Genomic DNA, 20,577 nt, shown 5'->3' with positions numbered 1-20,577 from the left:
TCATAATATAATCAACGCGCTCCACGCTGCACGCGCCCGATGATTGTTAAACGCGTCCAGTTGACGCGCTCGGCAATTAAAGCCGTGAGTTACGTGCAACACGCGTGCACACGTCTCAATCTTAATTGGCTCCAGTAACGCAGGCCGCGTCGGGCGTGTTTAACAATCATCGGGCGCGCGTTGGTTTGAATGGGGAGGTAAATTGGTAAACGGGGAAATGCGGAGCATAGGTGCTGGTGGGCCACGATGACCGGGAGTTTGAGACGAAAGAGAAGCAACGACACAACTCGGCCGAACAATTATCAAGACTCCTCATCGATGAGAATTTTATTGCATAATTTAAAAGTAGACCGTGCATTTCAACATGGGCGCCCGCGTGGTACTGCACGATGAATTTTGCCAAATTATAATTGCCGCCGCTGACGATAACAATAATGACGATCAAATGCCACTATCGACTGTCATCGAGAATACGGCACGGCAGATTTACAATTCATGAACATCTCCGCACATGCCAGATGATGATGTTTAGTTTTAAACAATCATACATACACGTGGAGCCACTGGCTCCTATAGACACCCCCCCCCCCCAACTCCAGCCCCACAAACTTTGTATCCCCAACTCGAGAGGGCAGCTCACGGGACGAGGGTCACAAGGTCATCGCCGCCCCTCTCCGCTCCCCACTCTTAAAAGAGCGGTCCGCCCCCTCCTTCTCCTGCGCGTTCTCGAGACGTAAGCAGTGGCCGCGATAGTGCAACCACAACACATTAAATCAGACAGTGCACATACAGCGTTTACAACATCACCCCCCTCCCCCCCATCCACTGCACAACCGAGCCGCGCCAGGGCCGTGCCAGCGCCAGCCGTGGCGCCGCTTGAAAAGGAGGCGCCAGGGGTTTTTTTTTTCCACTGTAAAAGCCGAGCCGTGCTATGCCGCTGAAGTCACACGCAGTGAACGAGTCAACGTACGACTCCTCTCTCAGTCCCCGGGGGCCACATTCCGGTGTCGTATATTTTTGGCCAATGGGGGCAACACAGTTCGTTTTCGGCTCAACTTCCATAAATATCTAGTGGGGGGCAGGGGGGGGGCACAGACCAGTACCGTGAGGCGCCCGCCGCCCTGGGACTGCTCGGATGTGCCAGTGGGAAAGAGCGTGGGGAGCGGGGGGTGGGGATATCAGAGCTCGGGAGCCTACCAGAATTGAAATCGCTTCAGCCACGTCGATCTCACTCAGGAGACACGGCTGGGGACTTCATTTGGTGTAATGTTGCCCTGAAATGGGGGGGGGGGGGGGTTCAGGGGGCAGATGGGGATGTTACGTTTGACCGCCCCCGTCTCCCCTACTGCACGATTCGATCAAGTCGCAGTTTCGATTCAACCGCTTGAGTTTCTCTTCCCCCCTCCCCCCTTGTAGTACAAACAGAAATTCCGGCGTTGCGAATTTTTGCGACTCGATTGCGTTGCGAATTGCCGGAAGACGTAGTGGTTAAAAAAAAAGATCGTTTATTTTTTATATGAATCTTATAAACAGGTTCTTACATACAGGAATCGATGGCGTCACCAGCATAAGAATCGATTTTAAATCGGCGAATCGATCACCGTTGCTTGCCAGGAATCTGGTGGCTACAAAAAAAAATTAAATTCCGTTCAAAAATAGAACATTCCTGAAACGCGCGATGCGATTATGGGGTTGCCACCTATCCTGGGGTGTCCAAGAATCTGCCTTGTGGCCCGTCCTGGAAAATCTGTTAGGTCGGGGGTCAGACGCGAGCTTGAATGCAGATATTAAAAAAAAATATCTAATCGACGCTCATCGTTACACCTTCCGAATGCGCGTCAAACGAAAACAGAAAACGCAGTCACTCGCCCATTACATTACGAGACAAATGGGCCGAATAATTTCCCTTCCGGAGAGGCTCCTGCAGTAAGGAGGTCGATGACGACCAGTGCCTCCAGGGGGCTCAAGTTCTCCCTCTCTCAATATTGTCCGGGTCACGGGTAGGCCGGCGTGGTGTAGGTGGGCGCGAGACGAGCAGTCGTCGCCACCATAAACGGAGAGGAAGTATGCTGGATGCAGTGTGCCGTCCTGTGCGGAAAATATTTGCCGACCCAGACACAATCGGCTGCAGTAGAAGCCCTGGGGCCCCGAGCCGGATCATCCGGATCTCGGCGTTGTGCGCGTTGAGCTGTGGTACAGGCGCAGCGCGGCCGAAGGCCGAGTGGGTCACAAGTAGTCGGTTGAATGAGGTCAGACAGCGCTGTGTAAACGTAACGGAGACAGCGGCGGCAGAGGCGCGTGACAGCTACAGGCAAAACCATTCCCGCACGCGGTCGCAGTAGTAGCAGCGGCGGCGGCAGCGGTGAAACGCCGCGGGGAGATTGCACAGAGACGTTAAGTCCGACACTCGCTGCGATAATTAGTTGCTCCATGCTACATTATTAAGAGACGCTCGCGGCTCCGAGCCCAAAAAAACTCAACAAAATACAACACAAGTACCTTAAATGGAGGCGAACTCCGCCTGTTCAAGACACTGTCCGACGCGATGTCCAGGACTTTCAGAGAGGAGCGCTATAACGGACGGACACTGCATGCGAGAGCGAGCGAGCAAGCAAGCAAACCCGCGCGGCCGTCACGATGTAAATGATGACACGTCCTTTCCGACCGCGTGTGGTAACAACAGTGCGCTCAACTTAAACGTTGTATAAAGTTGCTCCGAACAAACAAAACAAAATGGGCGAATCCCATCGCCCCGGTAATTAGAAGTGCGATGAAAACGCTAAATTATGTTTCGGGGATATGTGGTGGAGGGGGTGGGGGAAGTTTAATGCCACGACATTTGCTCTGTGCAAATTAACTTCATACCCCCCCCGCCCCTCACCCTCCCCACAACAGCAGCAGGTGCCAATAGCCACCAAGTATCGGCGACATCAACAGTGCTTGTGGCAGGCTAGGTGTACACACACGTCGTCATATCTCGCAAAACCAAACAGAAAAAAAAACTACACGCGCACACTCAGGCGTCGCTCGCACTCTCGGCACCTTCAAGAAGAAACGAGACAAACGCTTTGTTTGGAGAGGGAAAAAAAACTCCACCGGCCACACGGCTCCATCGCCACGGTAACGGGGGCTTGATCGGTTTCTCCGAACTCCGCGGGCGGTGCCGCCGGAGCCGCACGCTAATGCCACGGTGCTCAGTCTTAGCGCAGATTTCAAGTGATACCAAACGATACATTCCACCGGGCGACTCCGCGCGTACGGGCGACCCCGCGAGTACGGGCGACCCCACGACCCCCAATACCCGCGACCCCCGCATACGGGCGACCCCGCATACCCGCGACCCCGCGTACCCGCGACTCCCGTGTACCCGCGACTCCCGTGTACCCGCGACCCCGTGCATGGGTGACCCCGCATACCCGCGACCCCGTGTACTGTGGGATCGCAAGGACCCATTGAGATCAGGGGCCCCCCTACAGAGCCGATAAGCATAACGACAATGGGAAGGCCCATATCACCAGACTGTCTGGGGTAGTATCAGGGAACCCATGGGATCAAGAAACACAATGGGATAAGATGACCCTCCATCGCGCTGAGGATTAAAACGAGCCGAAGACCCATCGGATCTGATTACTCATGAAACTACTGCGATATATCAAAGGAACCGTGAAATCAGGAGCAGTAGCTCCTAATGAACAGCTGGGATTAGATGACCCTAAACAATCACGTGATCCAAACAATGAAATGGATTTAAATGATCGGGGAACCCACGGGAAAGTAAGAGCAGTTGGGGACCAGGGGGCCCCCCACTCGACCTCGGATCCACGAGTTGCTGGGAAACTCCGGCCGCCAGCGCCGACGTCTGGCACAGAAGCGACCTCCGCCAGAATGCGGGTTACGAAGGCCGCCCCCAGCCACAGGAGGGCGCAGGGGCCCGACCGACGCCCAGCCACGTTTACGGACGCCGGCGCCTTGAGGCCGGGGATCACGCGATGAGGTCCAGAGCAGTGCGCCGCAACGGCCGAAGTGGCGCGGGGGATTCTCGGTTTTCAAACGAGTGTGAATTCCGAGTGCTTGGGTAGCAGCGCGAGGCAGGCATCGCTGTCGGGACTGACCACGATGACCACGACGACGTTGATGAGGCAGACCGGCACTCGTGATTTAATTGAGTCCGTCAGGTATGCGGCGACGTGAGAACAGGAGCGAATTTCAAATTATCGGAACAAAAACCAGGGACGGAGAGACGACGACCGCCGCGTCTCACACGGCGCCGCTCTCCGGCAAGTCCATCTCCCAGAACGCGTCGTCATCATCATCATCGTCGTCGTCGGAGGCCTTGCGGGAGAGCGGGATGACGACGACCGGGGACGCACCAGGCTCCTCCTCGCCAGGGCCGGCCCGCGCCTGGCCCCTTCTCCTCCAGCGGCAGGGCCGCACCAGCGCCAGGAAAGCGGCACCCAGCGCCACGCCTCCCGCCGAAGTGTAGAAGGCCATCGCGTAGTTGCGCTGCGTGGCCTCCACCAGCCAGCCTGGGGGCGCGGGGGCACAAAGGGTCAGGAGGTCAGTGCCCGGGATTTTGTTCCCGGTTGAACATTTTCTGGCCTTGTGCTCAACTCCTTATACGGGCAGTGGGTGGGGCTACCAGAATAGAGGGCGGAGCTACCTGGGGTATTGGGTGGGCCCACTCACCGTGCGAGCAGGGGCGAAGGCTCGACTGTGGCGACGGAATCACAGCGGTCACTTCGACTGCCTCTACACAATCCGAACGTCCACTCTTCCCTGTCCCGCGTTTATAGACGATACAAATCGGCATCGTGTCGAGGAGGGGTGAGCGGATGATGCTGGCGAGGAAGGCGACGGGTGGCTATGGATGGATGGGCACGGCGCTCGCGGGCAGGTCGCCCCGTACGCCCCCTGCACAAGCGTCGCGAAAGAGGGCGGGGAGGGGAGGGGGGGGGCAAGTGAGGTTTGGCGGCACTCACCGGCGATGGGCGGGCCTGTGAGCCCGGCGAAGCTCTGCGTGAAGAAGTAAATCCCCACGCCGGAGGACATGCGGGCGACCCCGACGACGTCGTCCTCGGCCAGGAGCGGGATGTGCGTGCTCGCCACCATGCCGAACGCCAGGCCGAACAGCGCGCTGCACGCTGCCAGCCCCCAGAAGTCGCTCACCAGCGGGAAGCCCAGCAGCACCAGCGCCAGGCCGCACACGCAGCACAGCTCCAGGTGCAGCGCCGGCAGGGGGCGGCGGCCGAACAGCGCGCCGGCCGTCACGCGGCCCCCGACCTCCGCCACGGCCATGGCGGAGAGCAGGTAGGCGGCCTGCTGCTCGGCCAGGCCCAAGCTGACGCACAGCGGCACGAGGAACATCTGCGGCGCGAAGAAGCCGAGCGTCGCGAAGAGCCCGAAGAGCGCGTAGCACACGAACTGCGGCTCGCGCAGCAGCGCAAAGTCCAGCAGCTTCGCTCGCTCGCCCGTTCCGCCCGAAGGCTTCGCCAGTTCCGAACCGCTCGGGCTCTGCCGCGACTCGCGCCGGCCATCGTCACTTTTCCCCCGCGCCAGCGGCGGGGAAGCGCCACCGAAATTGATGCCGGAGTCGCCCGAGTCGCCCGAGTCGCCCGAGTCGCCCGAGTCGACCGACCTGACGGTCTGCTCGTTCTCCAGTTTGTAGTGAGCCTCCAGCGACGACTTCTCGCCATCGTCGGCCGAGAGGTCAGCGCCGTCAACGCCGTCGTCGCCAGCCTCCCGCCGCCGCCGCCGCCGCTCCGGCTGGGAGTGCTCGGGGAGCGGGCGCAGCAGGGCGCCGCACACGGTGATGTTGAGCTGCATGGCGCCGATGATGAGGATGGCGTTGCGCCAGCCCATGCTCTCCTTGAGCAGGTGGAAGCCTAAGGGACGAGGCGAGACGGCGCCAGCGCGCGTCAGCGAGAGCCGAGAGCGACGACGACGCAGCCGCGGTCGGGGAAGCGGGCGACCTACGGCGGTGGGAGTGCGCCCGGGGTTTACGGACGGATCAGTGCCACGCCAGAGGTAGCGCTGAGGCCTTGACAGTCATGACCGATGGGGCGAATTCGCACAGCTCGCAAAATAATTCATTTTAAATCAGAATCTTTTATTTCGACTGGATGAATCCGATGAGATGCGAAGCTCTTTTTGACACGTGTCCATTGTGGGCGGGTCAGTAAGTTACAACAGCAAACAATACAAAAACACGGTAGGAGTGCTTTAACCTTGCACCAGACGCTATGTTCCGGGTGGGATGAACCTACGGCCCTCATCATCCAGCAGTGCGTTGGCAAAAAGTGGCTGTACGTGTACACGCGTACCCCGAAGCCAGACACGGGTCGGAGGAAAGGGCCCTAGCGGTGCCACCACCTCGGGGAGGCCCGAGACCGGTTCAAATAAGCACATACCTGGCGCGAAGGCGAACATGGCGAAGCACTCGCCCGTGGAGGCGACGGCCATGACGAGGGCGCGCCGGCGCTCGAAGTAGAGCGACAGCGCGGTGACGGTCGGCACAAAGCTGAGGCAGAAGCCCAGCCCTGAGCGGAGCAACGCACGGTTAGGCTAAAAGGGGCAGCCGGCACACGCAGGAGGACAGGCGGGCGCCCCGCCACCACCGCCACCGCCGCCGCCACCGCCAGGAGCGGGAGGGGGGGTGCGGGTGGTGGGGGGGGGGCACACATAAGACACTCGATTAATGGGGGGGGCAAGGGAGAGAGCGGCGAGCGTCACGGCAACGGCGAGTCGACAGCGTCCGTCGCGCAGGTTGGTGACGGCGTGTTCTGGGTCGTCGCGATCGAATGTCGCGAGTTGGTTTTCAAGAATCAATGTTTTTTTGCTTTCGCAATTCTTGCCGTGAATTAGGGCGGCCTCTCTGTCTGTGTGGGATCGCCGTTAACCCCCTCTCGCACGTGCGCATCTTCAGTGGGTGCTCCGCTTTCCTCCCGCACGTAAATATTCACTCATTGGGGGTGTGGGGGGTGTGGGGGGTGTGGGAGGGTGGGGGGGGGCACGTCGTCCTCACCGCTCACGAGGCCGATGGAGACGTACATGTCCGTGATGGAGCGCGCAAACGAGGCGCCCACGATTCCCGCGCACGACAGCAGCCCGCCCAGCATCACCACGGGCCGGCTGCCGAAGCGGTTGCTCAGCACCGTCGACACGGGGCCTGGCGGCACACACACAAAGATCCACACCCCCCGTATAGCCTTAACTGAACTGTTGGGGCAAGTGCCGCTAGCGAGCGCCTATGAAGGCCCGGCACAGCACACGGGGCGGGTGGTTGGCCAGCACTATGCCTGGCCACCTTTGTCTCCCCAGTAGCGACGTCTACACATTGCACCAGGTGATCATTTAAGGCCGAGTCGACGTAAGAGAGGCCCAGGACAGATTCAGATCATCGTCACTGGTGTTGGAATTGAACTCGGGCCACCGGCTTCGTAACGCAGCGTGCTAACTGCTACGCTACCGCACTACAAACACACACACACACGCACACACACACACACGCACGCACACCGCATCGTCAACGCCGTACCGCCAGTACGCCACCACACCCCTCCCCCGCCCCCTGCGCCCCCCCCCCCTCCCGCCATAGGAAAGTGGAATTCCCACCACTGGCACAGGGCTGTAATCAGGAAATGAACATTGCCTCAATGCTCATTTGATGAGGAAATCACTTTGACAACTCAAAACAATACAATGTACAGCGCCCGTGCTCAATCTCCTGTTGCCAGTTGAAGGCCTCCCCCCCCCCACCCCCCCCATGCCGCGTCAGACATGGGGGCTGTTTGACTGGTCAGTCCTGCATGGTGCTGTATGCATGTTGAACTTCTTTCGCACCGCACGTAGCCAACCGTGCTCGTCAGATGTGCGGGCGAACGACAGCAAACTTAACACAAAAAAGCATTTCTAAAGATGATAATGATGATGATACTGCTGCTGCGTATTACGCCAATGCCGATTCAGCTGATGCTGCCGATAGACGACGCAGCCGTTTCTGCTGCAGATGATGACGACGATGATAACGCCACTGCTGCTGTCCGCTGCCGTCACCAACGACGATTGTGACGACGATCGTGACGATCGATAACGCTGCTACTGCTGCTGCCGCTGATGGAACCCATCCGAGAGGCTCAACCCCGGCCCTTGCCGCCGCCGCCGCCGCGTCCGGGAGCTCACCGGTGAAGGTCATGGTGAAGACGCAGATGGACATGACCCAGGAGACGGCGCTCGGCGTCGCGCTGAACTCGGCGAGCAGGTCGTTGAAGAAGACGGCGAACGCCTTGATGGTGCCGTACGACAGCGCCTCAACCACAAAGAAGGCGGCCGCCACCGCCCAGCCCCAACCGCCGTCGGGGGGGCGGGCCGCACCCACCGCCCGGCCACAACCGCCGCCGGTCGCCCTCACGCCCATGGCTTCCTCCTCTGCCGCCTCCTCCTCCTCCGCCGCCTCCTTGTTCTCCTCTTCCTCCTGCTCCTCCCTCGGGCCTCCCCTTCCTGGTCACCCCGCAGCTGCCCGCACTGCTGAGCAAACGACAAAGGGCGCAGGTTCCCCGTATAGCCTCTAACAGGATGTCGGGGGACAAGTGCTGTTAAGCGAGCAGCAGCAGCAGCGCCTACGGAGGCCGGCACGGGCACACGGTGGGGATGGGCGGCCAGCACCGTGCCCGGCCGCTGTCCGTCTCCCCAGCGGCGAGGTTTTACCATTCTGCCACCCATGCACCATGTCCCTACAGCTCCGCGGCAATATTGTGCCACCCATGCACTACTGTCCACCCCTCCCCGCACGTCCTCCGCACATCGATACAAATGTCTCCGTTCACCTTGGGACAGAACCTCCTGTACTAAACATCCCCCCCCCGCCCCGACTCCTTCCCTCCCTACTTCCTTCCCACCCGCCCCCCATTCCCTCCATCCACCCCCCTCCGAACAATGTTCGTCCATTCACCCGCTGCGCACATCTCCCATTCATCAAACCCCTCCCCTCTCCCGGCACGGCGTGCCCCGTCGCAACGCGCCACCATGCGCAGCCCTGCCGCCAATCCGCTGCCGGATGACGGTCTCCGCCACGCCGTGATGACGAAGCTGCTGATGCTGCTGCTGCCGCCGCTGCGTCGGCACTATCGCACGTGCACCGCCCGCAGAAAATGCAATTCGACGCTAATACTGTGGGGGAGGGGGTGGGCCTCGAAAGAAAGAATATAAAAATGCCATCGGCGACGTTTCGAGCAATGGCCCTTCTTCAGGAGCACGTACATAGAGAGGCCAAGAAGGCAGAGTGGATAATCAGGCACTGGAGTCTGCACCTGCTTACACCACGATGGGGTAGCAGACAAACCCCATTCAATAATCACAACGTATTGCTACTAAGTAAACCAATGTTATATTAAAAGTGAAATTATTGAATGCCGCTGGCACATTGTGGGGAGATTTGTTAAAGTCACTTCGCAATGCATTCCTGGGCCCCCAACGTGGTGGTGGCGGTGGTGGTGGCTGCGGGACTGTACAGCACATGCATATCTAAAACCCAAAAAAATTCACTGGGATCAATTTAGAATTGGGGAATTAATTTGGCGTTATTCTTTTTATTGTCGCAGTAAATTAAGCACAGTTATAGTAATATAGCAATACGGGGTGTACAATAATACCGATGATTATGATTGTTATGGCTAGAACCTTGGCTCTAAAACGGCCGAACGGCCTTTTGGAAAATCCTGAGCGAGCGGGTAATCAAAGCCCCATTTCATTGTACTGCACTGGCCCAGCGTGCGATCAGAACGATGAGGAGTGGGGGCTCTTGGCCCGTCTTGCAACTCCCAACAGCGAGGCCGGGTCTGACCACGGACCGCCGTCCACGTCTGCCGTGACCTCACGATCCGCGCAACCGCACCCCGGCCAGGAATAGCGGCGCGAGACGGGAGAAACACGAGCGCGCCAACGCCGGTGTATCGCTACTCTGGCCGCTGCCGCTGATGCTGCCGCGCGGGATTCAACAGTCGCGATTGCGTGGCGCGGCTCTCTCCATACGCGCTTCGCGGTTGTGCAGCTTGTGAGTTCGATACGATGTACGACGTTTCGCTCCAGGGTGCCGCCCGCAGGCCGCCGGCTGCCCCCGGCACCGAGTTAATCTCCTGTTGCGGAACGCGACTACCGTAATCGCGCGGGAGTGAAACCAGACTCAACCCGGAGTGAAACCAGAGAGAAACAGAGCCACCCCCTCTCTGGGGAGGCGGTGAGAACAGCTTTACAGGGCTTGGCACCTCAGCTCCCCTCCCACTAGGGTCATCATTCTATCGCACCCCTCCCATCGAGGAGGGGGTGGTGGGGGTCTGCCGCTGAACGCGCGTCGATATCCGTATGTGCGGCCAATTTAACGGCTTCGTGCAATCGTTCGTGCCGCCCTCATAGCGCCCTTGCACTACCGCTCTGCCACCCATGCCCCACCGCTCTGCCACCCATGCCCCATCCCTATAGCGCCACCATAGGGATGGTGCGACGTTACGGTGTTCCGCCGGCGCCAAAAAGTCTGACGTCGGTGGACGTGCTGACACCATCTCGCGCTACCCTCTCGGCACCAAAGGAGGATTTCCTCACTCTGGTTTGTGCCTCGCCCTCTCACGTTTGGGTAAAAAAAAAAAATTTGCCCACAATTATTTGGCAGAGGTGCACAGGCACAAACAACGAAAGTCAACTCGACACGTTGGTAAAAAAACAACTGTGCGGCCTTCAAATGAAAAATATATATACCGTATTAGGTGACAAATTAGGCAAATGCCCTTCTTAAATCGCACAAATAGAAAGGCCAGAGAGATGGACTGGATAATAAGAGTTGAACTTGACACCATGGGGAGGGAGGGGTGGGGGAAAGGTCAGATGGGAATCACATTTCAAAAATATTTTCTACTGACCACTTTTTGAATCGGAATGCCAATGATTAGGAACGGAATTGAGGTGCTAAACTCTTTGAGTTTCCTGAAGGAGCTCCCAGCGCATGGATCGAAACGTCGGCCACCACGCCAAACAACACGTGGCGGCCCCAAGATGTTGGACGGCCGCGTGGCACGGCTACGGAGGAACCGTCGCGGCGGTGAAAATAAACGATCGGTTGCCGGGTGTTCTGAACCCGGCCGCCGGTTACTACCCGGTGTCAAATGTTTGCCCTGCGGTTGAGTGAACCAACGGCGAAGGGCTCGCCAAGAAACCACGAGCGCGGTGGACTCTGTCCCACAGCTTTCAACAATCGCAGGAGCTCAGCGACCAACCCCAACAGTTAAACTAGCACCAATACTAACATGAACGCCAGCCATAGCCCTAACCACAAATCCGAACTCCAAATCTTAAATCCATAATTCTAATGCTTACCCCTACCCCCAACCCCAAACTTTAACCCCAATACGAACATGAACGCCAACTATGAGCACAACCCCAAACCCTAAAGCCAAATATTCACCTCAAACCCCAATACTAATCCTAACTCAAGGCTTAATTTCAGACAGGTTGTATCCGGAACGGCTGTGGCCTCTCCTTGCCACGTGCCACCCACCCTCAGCACACACCGCAACCCGGGGAGAACATCGGGCGAGAACGTAACCCCCTGGGACAAGGCACGGGCATCACGCGACGGACACGGTGGTGTCGTGCGCACCACGGGGGAGGGGTGGGGGGCTGCGGGGGCGGGAAGCTGACTCGGCACGTGGTAAGCACAGGAATAGTGTCCCGCAAATCCAAAGGGCACTTTGTGTCGAAAAATAACCTCGAATAAATAAATAACGAGTTGGAGCTGTCCGTAAGAAAAGGTTGTTTTTCAAATTCCACCACGTCTTGCCCAGCGTGGCAGAGCAGTTCCAGAATTCACGATCGCTCTACAGCGGTGACGTGGAGCTAGCAATTGCAGACGCCTCACCTTTTGTCTTTTATCTCGTCTTTACGAACGTAAAAAGCACACTTGGGTTTTAAGGCCTCCGCTGATCATCGCGCGCGCCATGAGTTTGGGCCGTTTGGGCCACGTGTCCCCCCCCCCCCCCCCCAGCATCTGTAGGGCTCAGCGACTCCGGGTGGGACATTGGACGGCGGACGTGCGGTGATTGCCGGCGCAATTGTTTACTTTTATCCATGGAAACTCCGCTCTGTGCTGCAGCCCTTCATATATAAATAAAATAAATTTTTACTCCGTCATCCTACCTATTGGCTGTCCATGATGGGCATTACTCTCATCGCCAAGAATGAAGCACAAATGTATTTTTAAGCAAGCAAACTCGGTAACAGTTTCAACCTTACGTGCCTCAAGAGCAAAGCGTTAGGCTTGTTAAACAGTTGCTGCTGGGATACCAGATCTTCTGGGCAAGAGCACTCCGTATAAACTATGGGACACCGTTAGACAGACATAGCAATCATTATCATCATTAGCAGTGGTCAATCCACTGCTGGATGAAGGCCTCCCCAATCACTCAAGATCTTACGACGTCACGATCCACCTGCAGTACCCGCGCATGATGTCATCGGCCCGCGTCTTATTACTTAATCCACATGGTGTTTCTCTTTCAAACCTCTCAAAGTGAAATCCAAATAGCGACACCGTACTACCAGGCCCCCCCGCCACCCCCCCTCCCCCACGGTGCTAATGGCTTGTAATGCGTGGTATGCCTGGCCCTAATGGGGTAATAAGTGACCAGTTTTTTCCTGATGCGGTTGCCTCATCTCTGTGCCTGCCAGCGCTGGACCCCACGACGCCGCAACGAACGCCCAAGTCAGCGGGCGCTGCAAAAGGTCAAGGTTAAAAGGTCACCCCGTCAACACCTCTACTGTCACCGCGCCCTCCCCCGCTGCCAGACTTCACAGTTGCTGCGCGGTCGATGCCCGACCTCCCAACATGTGGGATTCGACCCCTTACCGATTATGGGGTCGACGCGCCTTTAAAGGGGCGCCGCTCTTACGCTGACAAATGAAGTGATGACAGCGTGCAAGTAATCGTACGATCCTGATTGGCCAAGGCGATCATCATGAAGGCCCTGCGCTTCACAGACGGGTATAGTCTGTGGTTAGTTTCACAGCAGGTAGGGAGACCATGTTGCTGTGCCAGTTTGAAGCGTCCATTTGAGCAATTTTTCAAACTTGGGAAAATTCGGACCGCGACCCCGGCACGAGCGGCCCGTTCTCTCAAAAAAGGTCACGGCCGCTGTCGGGGTCGCCGTGCGTCCCCGCTTGACCTGGGCAGCCATAGTGAGCCGCATCTGTTTTACCAATCTGCTGGTTGCCGATATTGTGCCGGGCTTTATTACGGCGCACCGCAGTTTTGAGGACAGACCTGGTCCCCGACTGAGAAAGACATCCGGGTTTGGTCTCCACTGGGAAACCACCGTAAAGCTGGCGACTCGGATTTACTATGAACACACCTGCAGCATTAACCAGGGCGGCCACTGGGTTTCCGAACCAGCAAACGATAAAAACGCGCGACTGCCGTGTCACCTGCAGAATCATCGCCACCACCCTGGGTGTGGATCTCACCATTGCCTTACAATCGGCACTTGCTAATGCATGAAACGCTCGGCCTCATCGCCACCAGTCACCACCGCCTCCGTCGCCGCCGCTGCCACCACCACCGCCGCCACCGCCGCCACCATCTGGTTTCGGGTTGTTCCCTTTGGTCACCGACCTCGGCGCGTCACTCCACCGCCTGCCAACATCAACGACACGGTGACGTCACCGGCTCTTGCGTCATCTGCCCCTGCAGCTGGGACCCCGGGTCACGTCGATGTGTCGCACCACGGTTGGTGAGGGGGCGTTGGGGGGGGGTATTGGAGAACGATGAGTACCACGTGACTGCGGGTAACGAGGGAACACCCCTCCCCCCACAAACCCCCCCCCCCCCCGACTAACCGGACCCCGGTGATGTCACTCAGAAGAGGCACTGGCGAATTTGGCGCATGGTGCGCGCTCGCGAGGAGTTCCCGTTATCGCGAACGGCTATGAATCAGATTCGCGAGTCAGCACCACCGCACCCACATCCCACACTCCCCCCCCACATCCCACACTCCCCCCCCCCCACATCCCACACTCCCCCCCCCCCCCACATCCCACACTCCCCCCCCCCCACATCCCACACTCCCCCCCCCCCACATCCCACACTCCCCCCCCCACATCCCACACTCCCCCCCCCACATCCCACACTCCCCCCCCCCACATCCCACACTCCCCCCCCCCACATCCCACACTCCCCCCCCCCACATCCCACACTCCCCCCCCCCACATCCCACACTCCCCCCCCCACATTCCACACTCCCCCCCCACATCCCACACTCCCCCCCCCACATCCCACACTCCCCCCCCCCACATCCCACACTCCCCCCCCCACATCCCACACTCCCCCCCCACATCCCACACTCCCCCCCCCACATCCCACACTCCCCCCCCCACATCCCACACTCCCCCCCCCACATCCCACACTCCCCCCCCCACATCCCACACTCCCCCCCCCCACATCCCACACTCCCCCCCCACATCACACACTCCCCCCCCCCCACATCCCAAACTCCCCCCCCCCCCATCCCACACACCCCCCCCATCCCACACTACCCCCCCCATCCCACACTATACCCCCCCCATCCCACACCCCCCCATCCTACACTATACCCCCCCATCCCACACTATACCCCCCCATCCCACACCCCCCCATCCCACACTATACCCCCCCCATCCCACACTAGACCCCCCCCATCCCACACTAGACCCCCCCCATCCCACACTATACCCCCCCATCCCACACCCCCCCATCCCACACTATACCCCCCCCATCCCACACTATACCCCCCCAACCCACACTATACCCCCCCATCCCACACTATACCCCCCCCCATCCCACACTATACCCCCCCAACACACACTATACCCCCCCATCCCACACTATACCCCCCCATCCCACACTATACCCCCCCAACCCACACTATACCCCCCCCAACCCACACTATACCCCCCCCATCCCACACTATACCCCCCCCATCCCACACTATACCCCCCCAACCCACACTATACCCCCCCATCCCACACTATACCCCCCCCATCCCACACTATACCCCCCCATCCCACACTATACCCCCCCCTTCCCACACTATACCCCCCGCCACCAACCACCATCAACGCCCGACATAAATCGCCACTCAAAAACCAGCATTCACAATCGCCAACGCTCACCACCACCACCGGCTGCTTATGTCTTGCCTAGACTGTACCGGACTGTTTTAACTGGTCAGATTTGGTCGTGCGCTATGAAGAAGGGCCATTGCTCGAAACGTCGCCGATTATATATGATTTTTTTGGTCCTCTTAAGGCCACAGTGTTGTTGACGAGCGAGTCGAGAGCTTTTGCTTCTTGTTGTTGTTCGTGCTCGCGCATTCGCGGCCAGCAGCAGTAGCAGCGTCACCAAATCATCTCCGTTACATTTTCTTAATCTCCAATCACTTCCTCTTCGCCGAGTGATCATCTCAAATTCCCCACCCCCCCCCCCCCCCATTGCCGTGTTCTGGCACCTCTAGATGCATCAACGCGAAGCGGTATAAATAATAAACGGTGGTGATGGTGGCGATGACGATTCTATCTCCCCCGCCCCACCAATACGACCATCCCCCCAATCACAACATCACTCACCGTTGTCTCCCGCGAGAGAGAGTGCCCCCTATAATCATGAGATGCAGCTCCCCCCCCCCCGAATTAATTTAAACTCCCCTCTAATGATTAAAACACCATCCTATAATTAATAATTATCACACCCCCCTCCACCCCCGTCAAATAATTATTCTCACCCCCCCCCCCCACAATCTTACACTTGCCCTCGACAATTGCCACTACCTGTGCGTGACAACGAAGAGTCTCCGTGAGCCCCATCCCCACGACGACCGCGTCACAGCGTAGCGCGTCCGGGCTACTGCCGGGGGGGGCCGGGGGGGGGGCAGGGGGGGGGCAGGCGGGGGGGCCGGGGGGGGGCGGGGGGGGGTGTCGGTCGGCAGCCCGCGGCTCCGGAACAGCGTGCGGCTCTTTCCGGATTGCTTCGGTGACGCAATATAAGAGCGTCACGCAATGTTCCCACGTTGCATTTGCAGGCTCTAGGAAAAAAATTAAGCTTCGTGTACCGAATTCGGAATTTGTTACAAAACAAACACCCACAATGGCTCTTACTTGTTATTTTGGTGAGCTATTGCGTGACCAAATCCAGGAGGGGGCAGGAACGCCGGGCTACAGGCGCAGGACACGGCCGCCACGATCCCAACACAGTCGTCAGGCTCACGACAACAGCGACGTAAAACACACACACACGACTCGCATGGTGATAGAACAAAGATACACCCCCCCCGTATATATCCTGAACACGACTGATGGGGCAAATTATGTTAGCGAGTAGGACCTCTCAAGGTCGGCACCGGCACACGAGAGGGTGGGTGGCCACCACCACGCCCGGCCGCCTTTGTCTCCCCAGTGGCGATGTTAACACACCGCACCAGGTACTCATTTGAGGCCGAGTCGACCAAGGGGAGACCCAGAACTGGTTCAGATAATTCAGAATCAGAATGTGTATTTGGACTGGAGGAATCCGATTAACTATAAAGATCTTATTAACAGATGGTCCAGTCGGGGCGAGTAAGAACTTTACAACAAACAGTACAAAAACACGAGAGGAGTGTAAATACCAGGTAAACAAATCACCCAAACACAGAAACAACACTAAACCATCCCCATCCTACCAGACAAAGCCCACTTAGGTATTAACCGATTTGTTCAAAAGCGACCTGGCCACAAATGAGAGCTCAAAAATGTGGCTTTATCATTTGTCACTGCTGTTGCCCCTGAACGGGAATTGAAAAACACAACAGCCGCCATTCGCAACAAAGCGGGGTCACCACAGCGCTTGTGCCAGGCTAGGTTCACTCAGAGGCCAAGTGAAGTGTCGAACGCCACCTGGCATTAGTTCACGAGACAGACCCAGGTGCGCAATGAATCGACCGACTGAGATGACTGCCCGATGCATCACCTGTGCCCTTCCCCCCCACCGTGAAAACTTGCTGCGTTTTATCCACCCGGCGCTCCACTCGTTGTTGTGAACGCCGCTCCTCAGAGGCCCTCCGTCGTTGTTGCTGGGATGGCGACTGCCTTCCACCTGCCCAGCAGCGGCAAGCGGCAGCGTCCTCCACGAGCCTCCTCCACCCGCACACTCCACGCGCTCCTTGCCAATCCGCAGGAACATCGCGACATCACACACACACGTGTGTGTGATGATGCGATGTGGACCACCTGTCAAGATCCACCCGCTCCCAACATCCCATCCCCCCAGAATCTATATTTGGCATTGCCTTTTAACTCGCCTGCGTTTCGTGCAGCGCGGACTAAACTAAAATGTAACAAATGACACGGGGCTTGGTGAAGCGACAACCACCCCGCCACTCAACGCGGAGTATTTGTCGAGATGGCCAAAAAGGTACAACCCACGCCCGGCCGCCTTTGTCTCCCCGGTGCCGATGTTTGACGCGCACCGCACACGGTGCTCGTGTTCTGTGCGCCGCGTCCTCATTAGCGGTAACCAACAGAACCGTTTCCAGATCACAATCGCAGACGTTGAACCGCGGGCAGGAATCGAACTCGTGCGACCCCAAGTTCCGCAGTGCGCTAACCCCACACACCCTGCGTCACTGCAGTACAAGGCAACCCCCCTCCATCCCTTCCCGCCTCTCATTAAAACACCGTAAATGTCTGTTATATAGACTTATATAGACTGTGATATAGACTGTTGGGAGGAGACGCCGTGAACCCACTGCCGTACACACACACAAGATAAAGATCCCCCCTAGAGACTTAACAGACTCTTGGCGGCAAGTGCTGTTAGCGAGTAGCACCTACGATGGGCCGGCACGGCACACGATGGGGATGGGTGGCCAACGCCACGCCCGGCCGCCTTTGTCTCCCCAGTGGGCATGTTCACACACCGCACCAGGTTACTCATTTGATGCCGAGTCGACCTAGAGGACGCCCAGGACCGGTTCAGACAATCGTCACTGGGTGTTGGCCGTGAGCGGGAATCGAACTCGGGACGCCGGGTCCGCAGCGCAGCGCTAACCGCTACATCACCGCACACAAAGTCAACATCCACACGGGAGTAACCCAAACCTATCCGGGAGACGTCAACCTCGCTTTCATCCAGCAGTCGATTGATCATGGCTGACGAGTACATAACACGTCAACACGAGACGGCTATTCCCGTGGCTCTACGTGATACAAGCCACTATTATATATAGGGTGGAGCGGTGGCGCAGTGGTTAGCGCACTGCGCTACGATTAGCGTGGCCGTCTACAGTAGCAAATGTTTCAATTCCCAGCCACGGCTAACATCAGTGGCGAGTGGACAGCCCCCCCGCCCCGCCACAAATCTTCACGAACCGGCACCGACCAGAGTGGCGAAGTATGGCCGAACGATACGACGAGAGCTCTTGCCTTCATCCAGCAGTGGATGAACAACAGAGGGCTGGGTGCGTTGGCCGGCGTGGAGAAGTATGGGTTACATAACAGACACGAACCACGGCGGCCGTGGCTAAGACCCCCCCCCCACCACATCCCCCCACCACCACCACTCATCCAGCAGTGGACTGACAAAATGGACTGTAGCAGTAGCGACGAACGCGCGCTAACGATGCCGGCAGCTCCGGCCGACGCACGCACGCGCAGCCAGGCCGGGCCGGCGTGTTGGAGGAGTCCGCAGCCCCCCAGGTGTGGGTGGCGAGGGGGGGGGGTCTCACCTGGTGGCCGGTAGCTCGGGTTAAGTGACCGGTGGCGCCCGGACCGGACACCACCACCACCACCACCACCCCCCACCCCACACCCGACCGACCGACTGCCCGGGCGGCTGCCGGTCTTTGTCCAACGCGCGCAACGCCGTGACCGAGACGAAGCAGCGTTCGGTCCCGGTGGGCGGCCCGCTTTTAAATAAACCGGCGCTGGCAGCGCGGTACCGACGTTTCGGGGTGGGTGGGTGGAGGCGGTGTGGGGGGTAGTGGGGCGAGGTAGTGGGGGGGGGGTGAAGTTTAGCGATTTCGTGGCGTGGAGCGACGCGTGGACGCGAGAGAGGCAACCGGAATGCCGGGGACGAGCGGCTGAATGAGTAAAGCGGGAGAGGAGGGAGGAGCCGGCGTGGGCTGTGTGTGTGTGTGCGGTGTGTGTGGGGGCGGGTGAAGGGGATTGCCCGGGCTCCCGCCGCCGGTTTTCTCCGGTTCTGTCCGCCCGGTGCGGCTCTCCTCGGCTCCGTTCGCGCACGCGCGCGGGGGTGCCGGGAGGCGGCGGTGGCGGCGGCGGCGGCGGCTGCGGCCACCGCGGCCGCCTCCGCCCCCTAGCGGCCGCGGTGGCCGCTGCGGGCTGAGGCCAAACAGCTCGCAGCCCTGCCGGGCGATCTGCGTTCCGTGACGGGAGTGTGACACCACTCCGAGCTGGACGTGCGTGCCACCCCCCCCCGCCACCACACGCTGTATATTTGACCCATGCTGTCTGTGCGCATGAACAGAAATACTGGAGCGTACATATGAACAATGCACAGGGGGCCTTATGTATAGGCAGGACTACGGAACACGAGAACAGGACAGGACCGTACAGTTTTTATTTGAAGCTTTCGTGACTGCAGGAATCCATACTCTTTGGTTCTTTCGGTAAAGTCAACTGATGACGGACGCTGGTGTTGCGCCCGAAACGTCGTGATTTATTTTATTTTATACCTACGTGACTTTACCGAAATAACCAAAGAGTAAGGATCGTACAGTATATGAACAATACACGTTGACACTGTTTTGGAGCACTATACAGTGTTGTATATGAACAGTACTAGTGGACCGTATCTCTAAAGTATACACGTGAACCCTACATAGAAGCCCTATATATGTGAACAGGACAAATGAACCATCTATTGTTGCCATATGCAGAACATATGAGCAGTACAACTGGAACTTATATGCCAACTATACACGTGGGCCCTATTTTGGAAGTCTATGTACGAACAGTCGGAACGGAACAATACTGATGATCATATACGCCAACAATACAAATCAACTCTGCGCATTGGAGGAATTCAACTTAACCATATCGGTGAACGATATATACAGTGGCGTTGTGGCGACATCATCAGCTCAGGGGGTGCTGCAAATGAGACGGGTGGGGTTCCCAATATTTGATTTATCTCGCACGGTCGGGCTTATTCATCGACATCGTCGCTACGCTGACGGTCTCGAAGATTTAACGCTGTAGGGGGCGCCCCCCCCCCGTCTTCGCAAACAATGCAGCAACAACGGCTCCTGACTACGTCGTCCTTGCAATATAATTAACGCGGATCTCACGAAGTCAATTCTTCCCAGAAATTGAATTGTACGACCGATGCGCTTTTACTCAAGTTACTGTCTTTCAGAGCAAACTATATAACGTTTCTTTGCGGTAAAGAGGGTATTAGTTTCAATAATAAATATCTGAATAGCTACGCTAGAGTTACACTGGCGTATACATTAGCAACCCCAAGGTTCGAGTTGCCAAACGTCAGCCTCGAAACCTTAATGACTTGGAGAA

The 20,577-nt window shown here is 58.0% G+C and overlaps 1 protein-coding gene across 5 annotated transcripts; it reads right to left on the bottom strand.

The window, feature by feature from the left end:
- Positions 1 to 299: 299 nt before the first annotated feature.
- Positions 300 to 19,194, bottom strand: LOC116946195 (monocarboxylate transporter 7-like). 5 transcript variants are annotated; one of them, XM_076069882.1, is made up of 7 exons: positions 18,774 to 19,194; positions 17,037 to 17,209; positions 8,179 to 8,520; positions 7,022 to 7,165; positions 6,408 to 6,536; positions 4,980 to 5,882; positions 300 to 4,526 (listed from the first exon to the last, which is right to left on the bottom strand). In XM_076069882.1, the coding sequence occupies exons 3-7, from the start codon at positions 8,411 to 8,413 to the stop codon at positions 4,258 to 4,260; spliced, it is 1,680 nt and encodes a 559-aa protein (XP_075925997.1). In that variant the 5' UTR covers positions 8,414 to 8,520; positions 17,037 to 17,209; positions 18,774 to 19,194; the 3' UTR covers positions 300 to 4,257. The 5 variants fall into 5 exon arrangements, with proteins under 5 accessions (XP_075925997.1, XP_032817049.2, XP_075925996.1 ...); XM_032961158.2 differs by lacking the exon at positions 17,037 to 17,209 and having other exon boundaries at positions 8,179 to 8,523; XM_076069881.1 differs by lacking the exon at positions 17,037 to 17,209.
- Positions 19,195 to 20,577: the final 1,383 nt, after the last annotated feature.

Source organism: Petromyzon marinus, chromosome 26, assembly GCF_048934315.1.
Source record: "Petromyzon marinus isolate PM22_M1 ecotype Great Lakes invasive population chromosome 26, UKy_Petmar_22M1.pri1.0, whole genome shotgun sequence".
Classification (NCBI taxonomy): Eukaryota; Metazoa; Chordata; class Hyperoartia; order Petromyzontiformes; family Petromyzontidae; genus Petromyzon; species Petromyzon marinus.
The sequence above is the reverse complement of the archived record's forward strand: the minus strand, read 5'-3'. Positions and strand labels throughout refer to the sequence as shown.

Coding starts and splice junctions, on each gene's coding strand:
- LOC116946195 (XM_076069882.1), bottom strand. CDS start 8,413: ATGGGCGTGAGGGCGACCGGCGGCGGTTGTGGCCGGGCGGTGGGTGCG. Junction 5,883..6,407: donor CATGTTCGCCTTCGCGCCAG/GTATGTGCTTAT, acceptor CTCGTCCCTTAG/GCTTCCACCTGCTCAAGGAG. Junction 4,527..4,979: donor CACAGGCCCGCCCATCGCCG/GTGAGTGCCGCC, acceptor CCGCGCCCCCAG/GCTGGCTGGTGGAGGCCACG.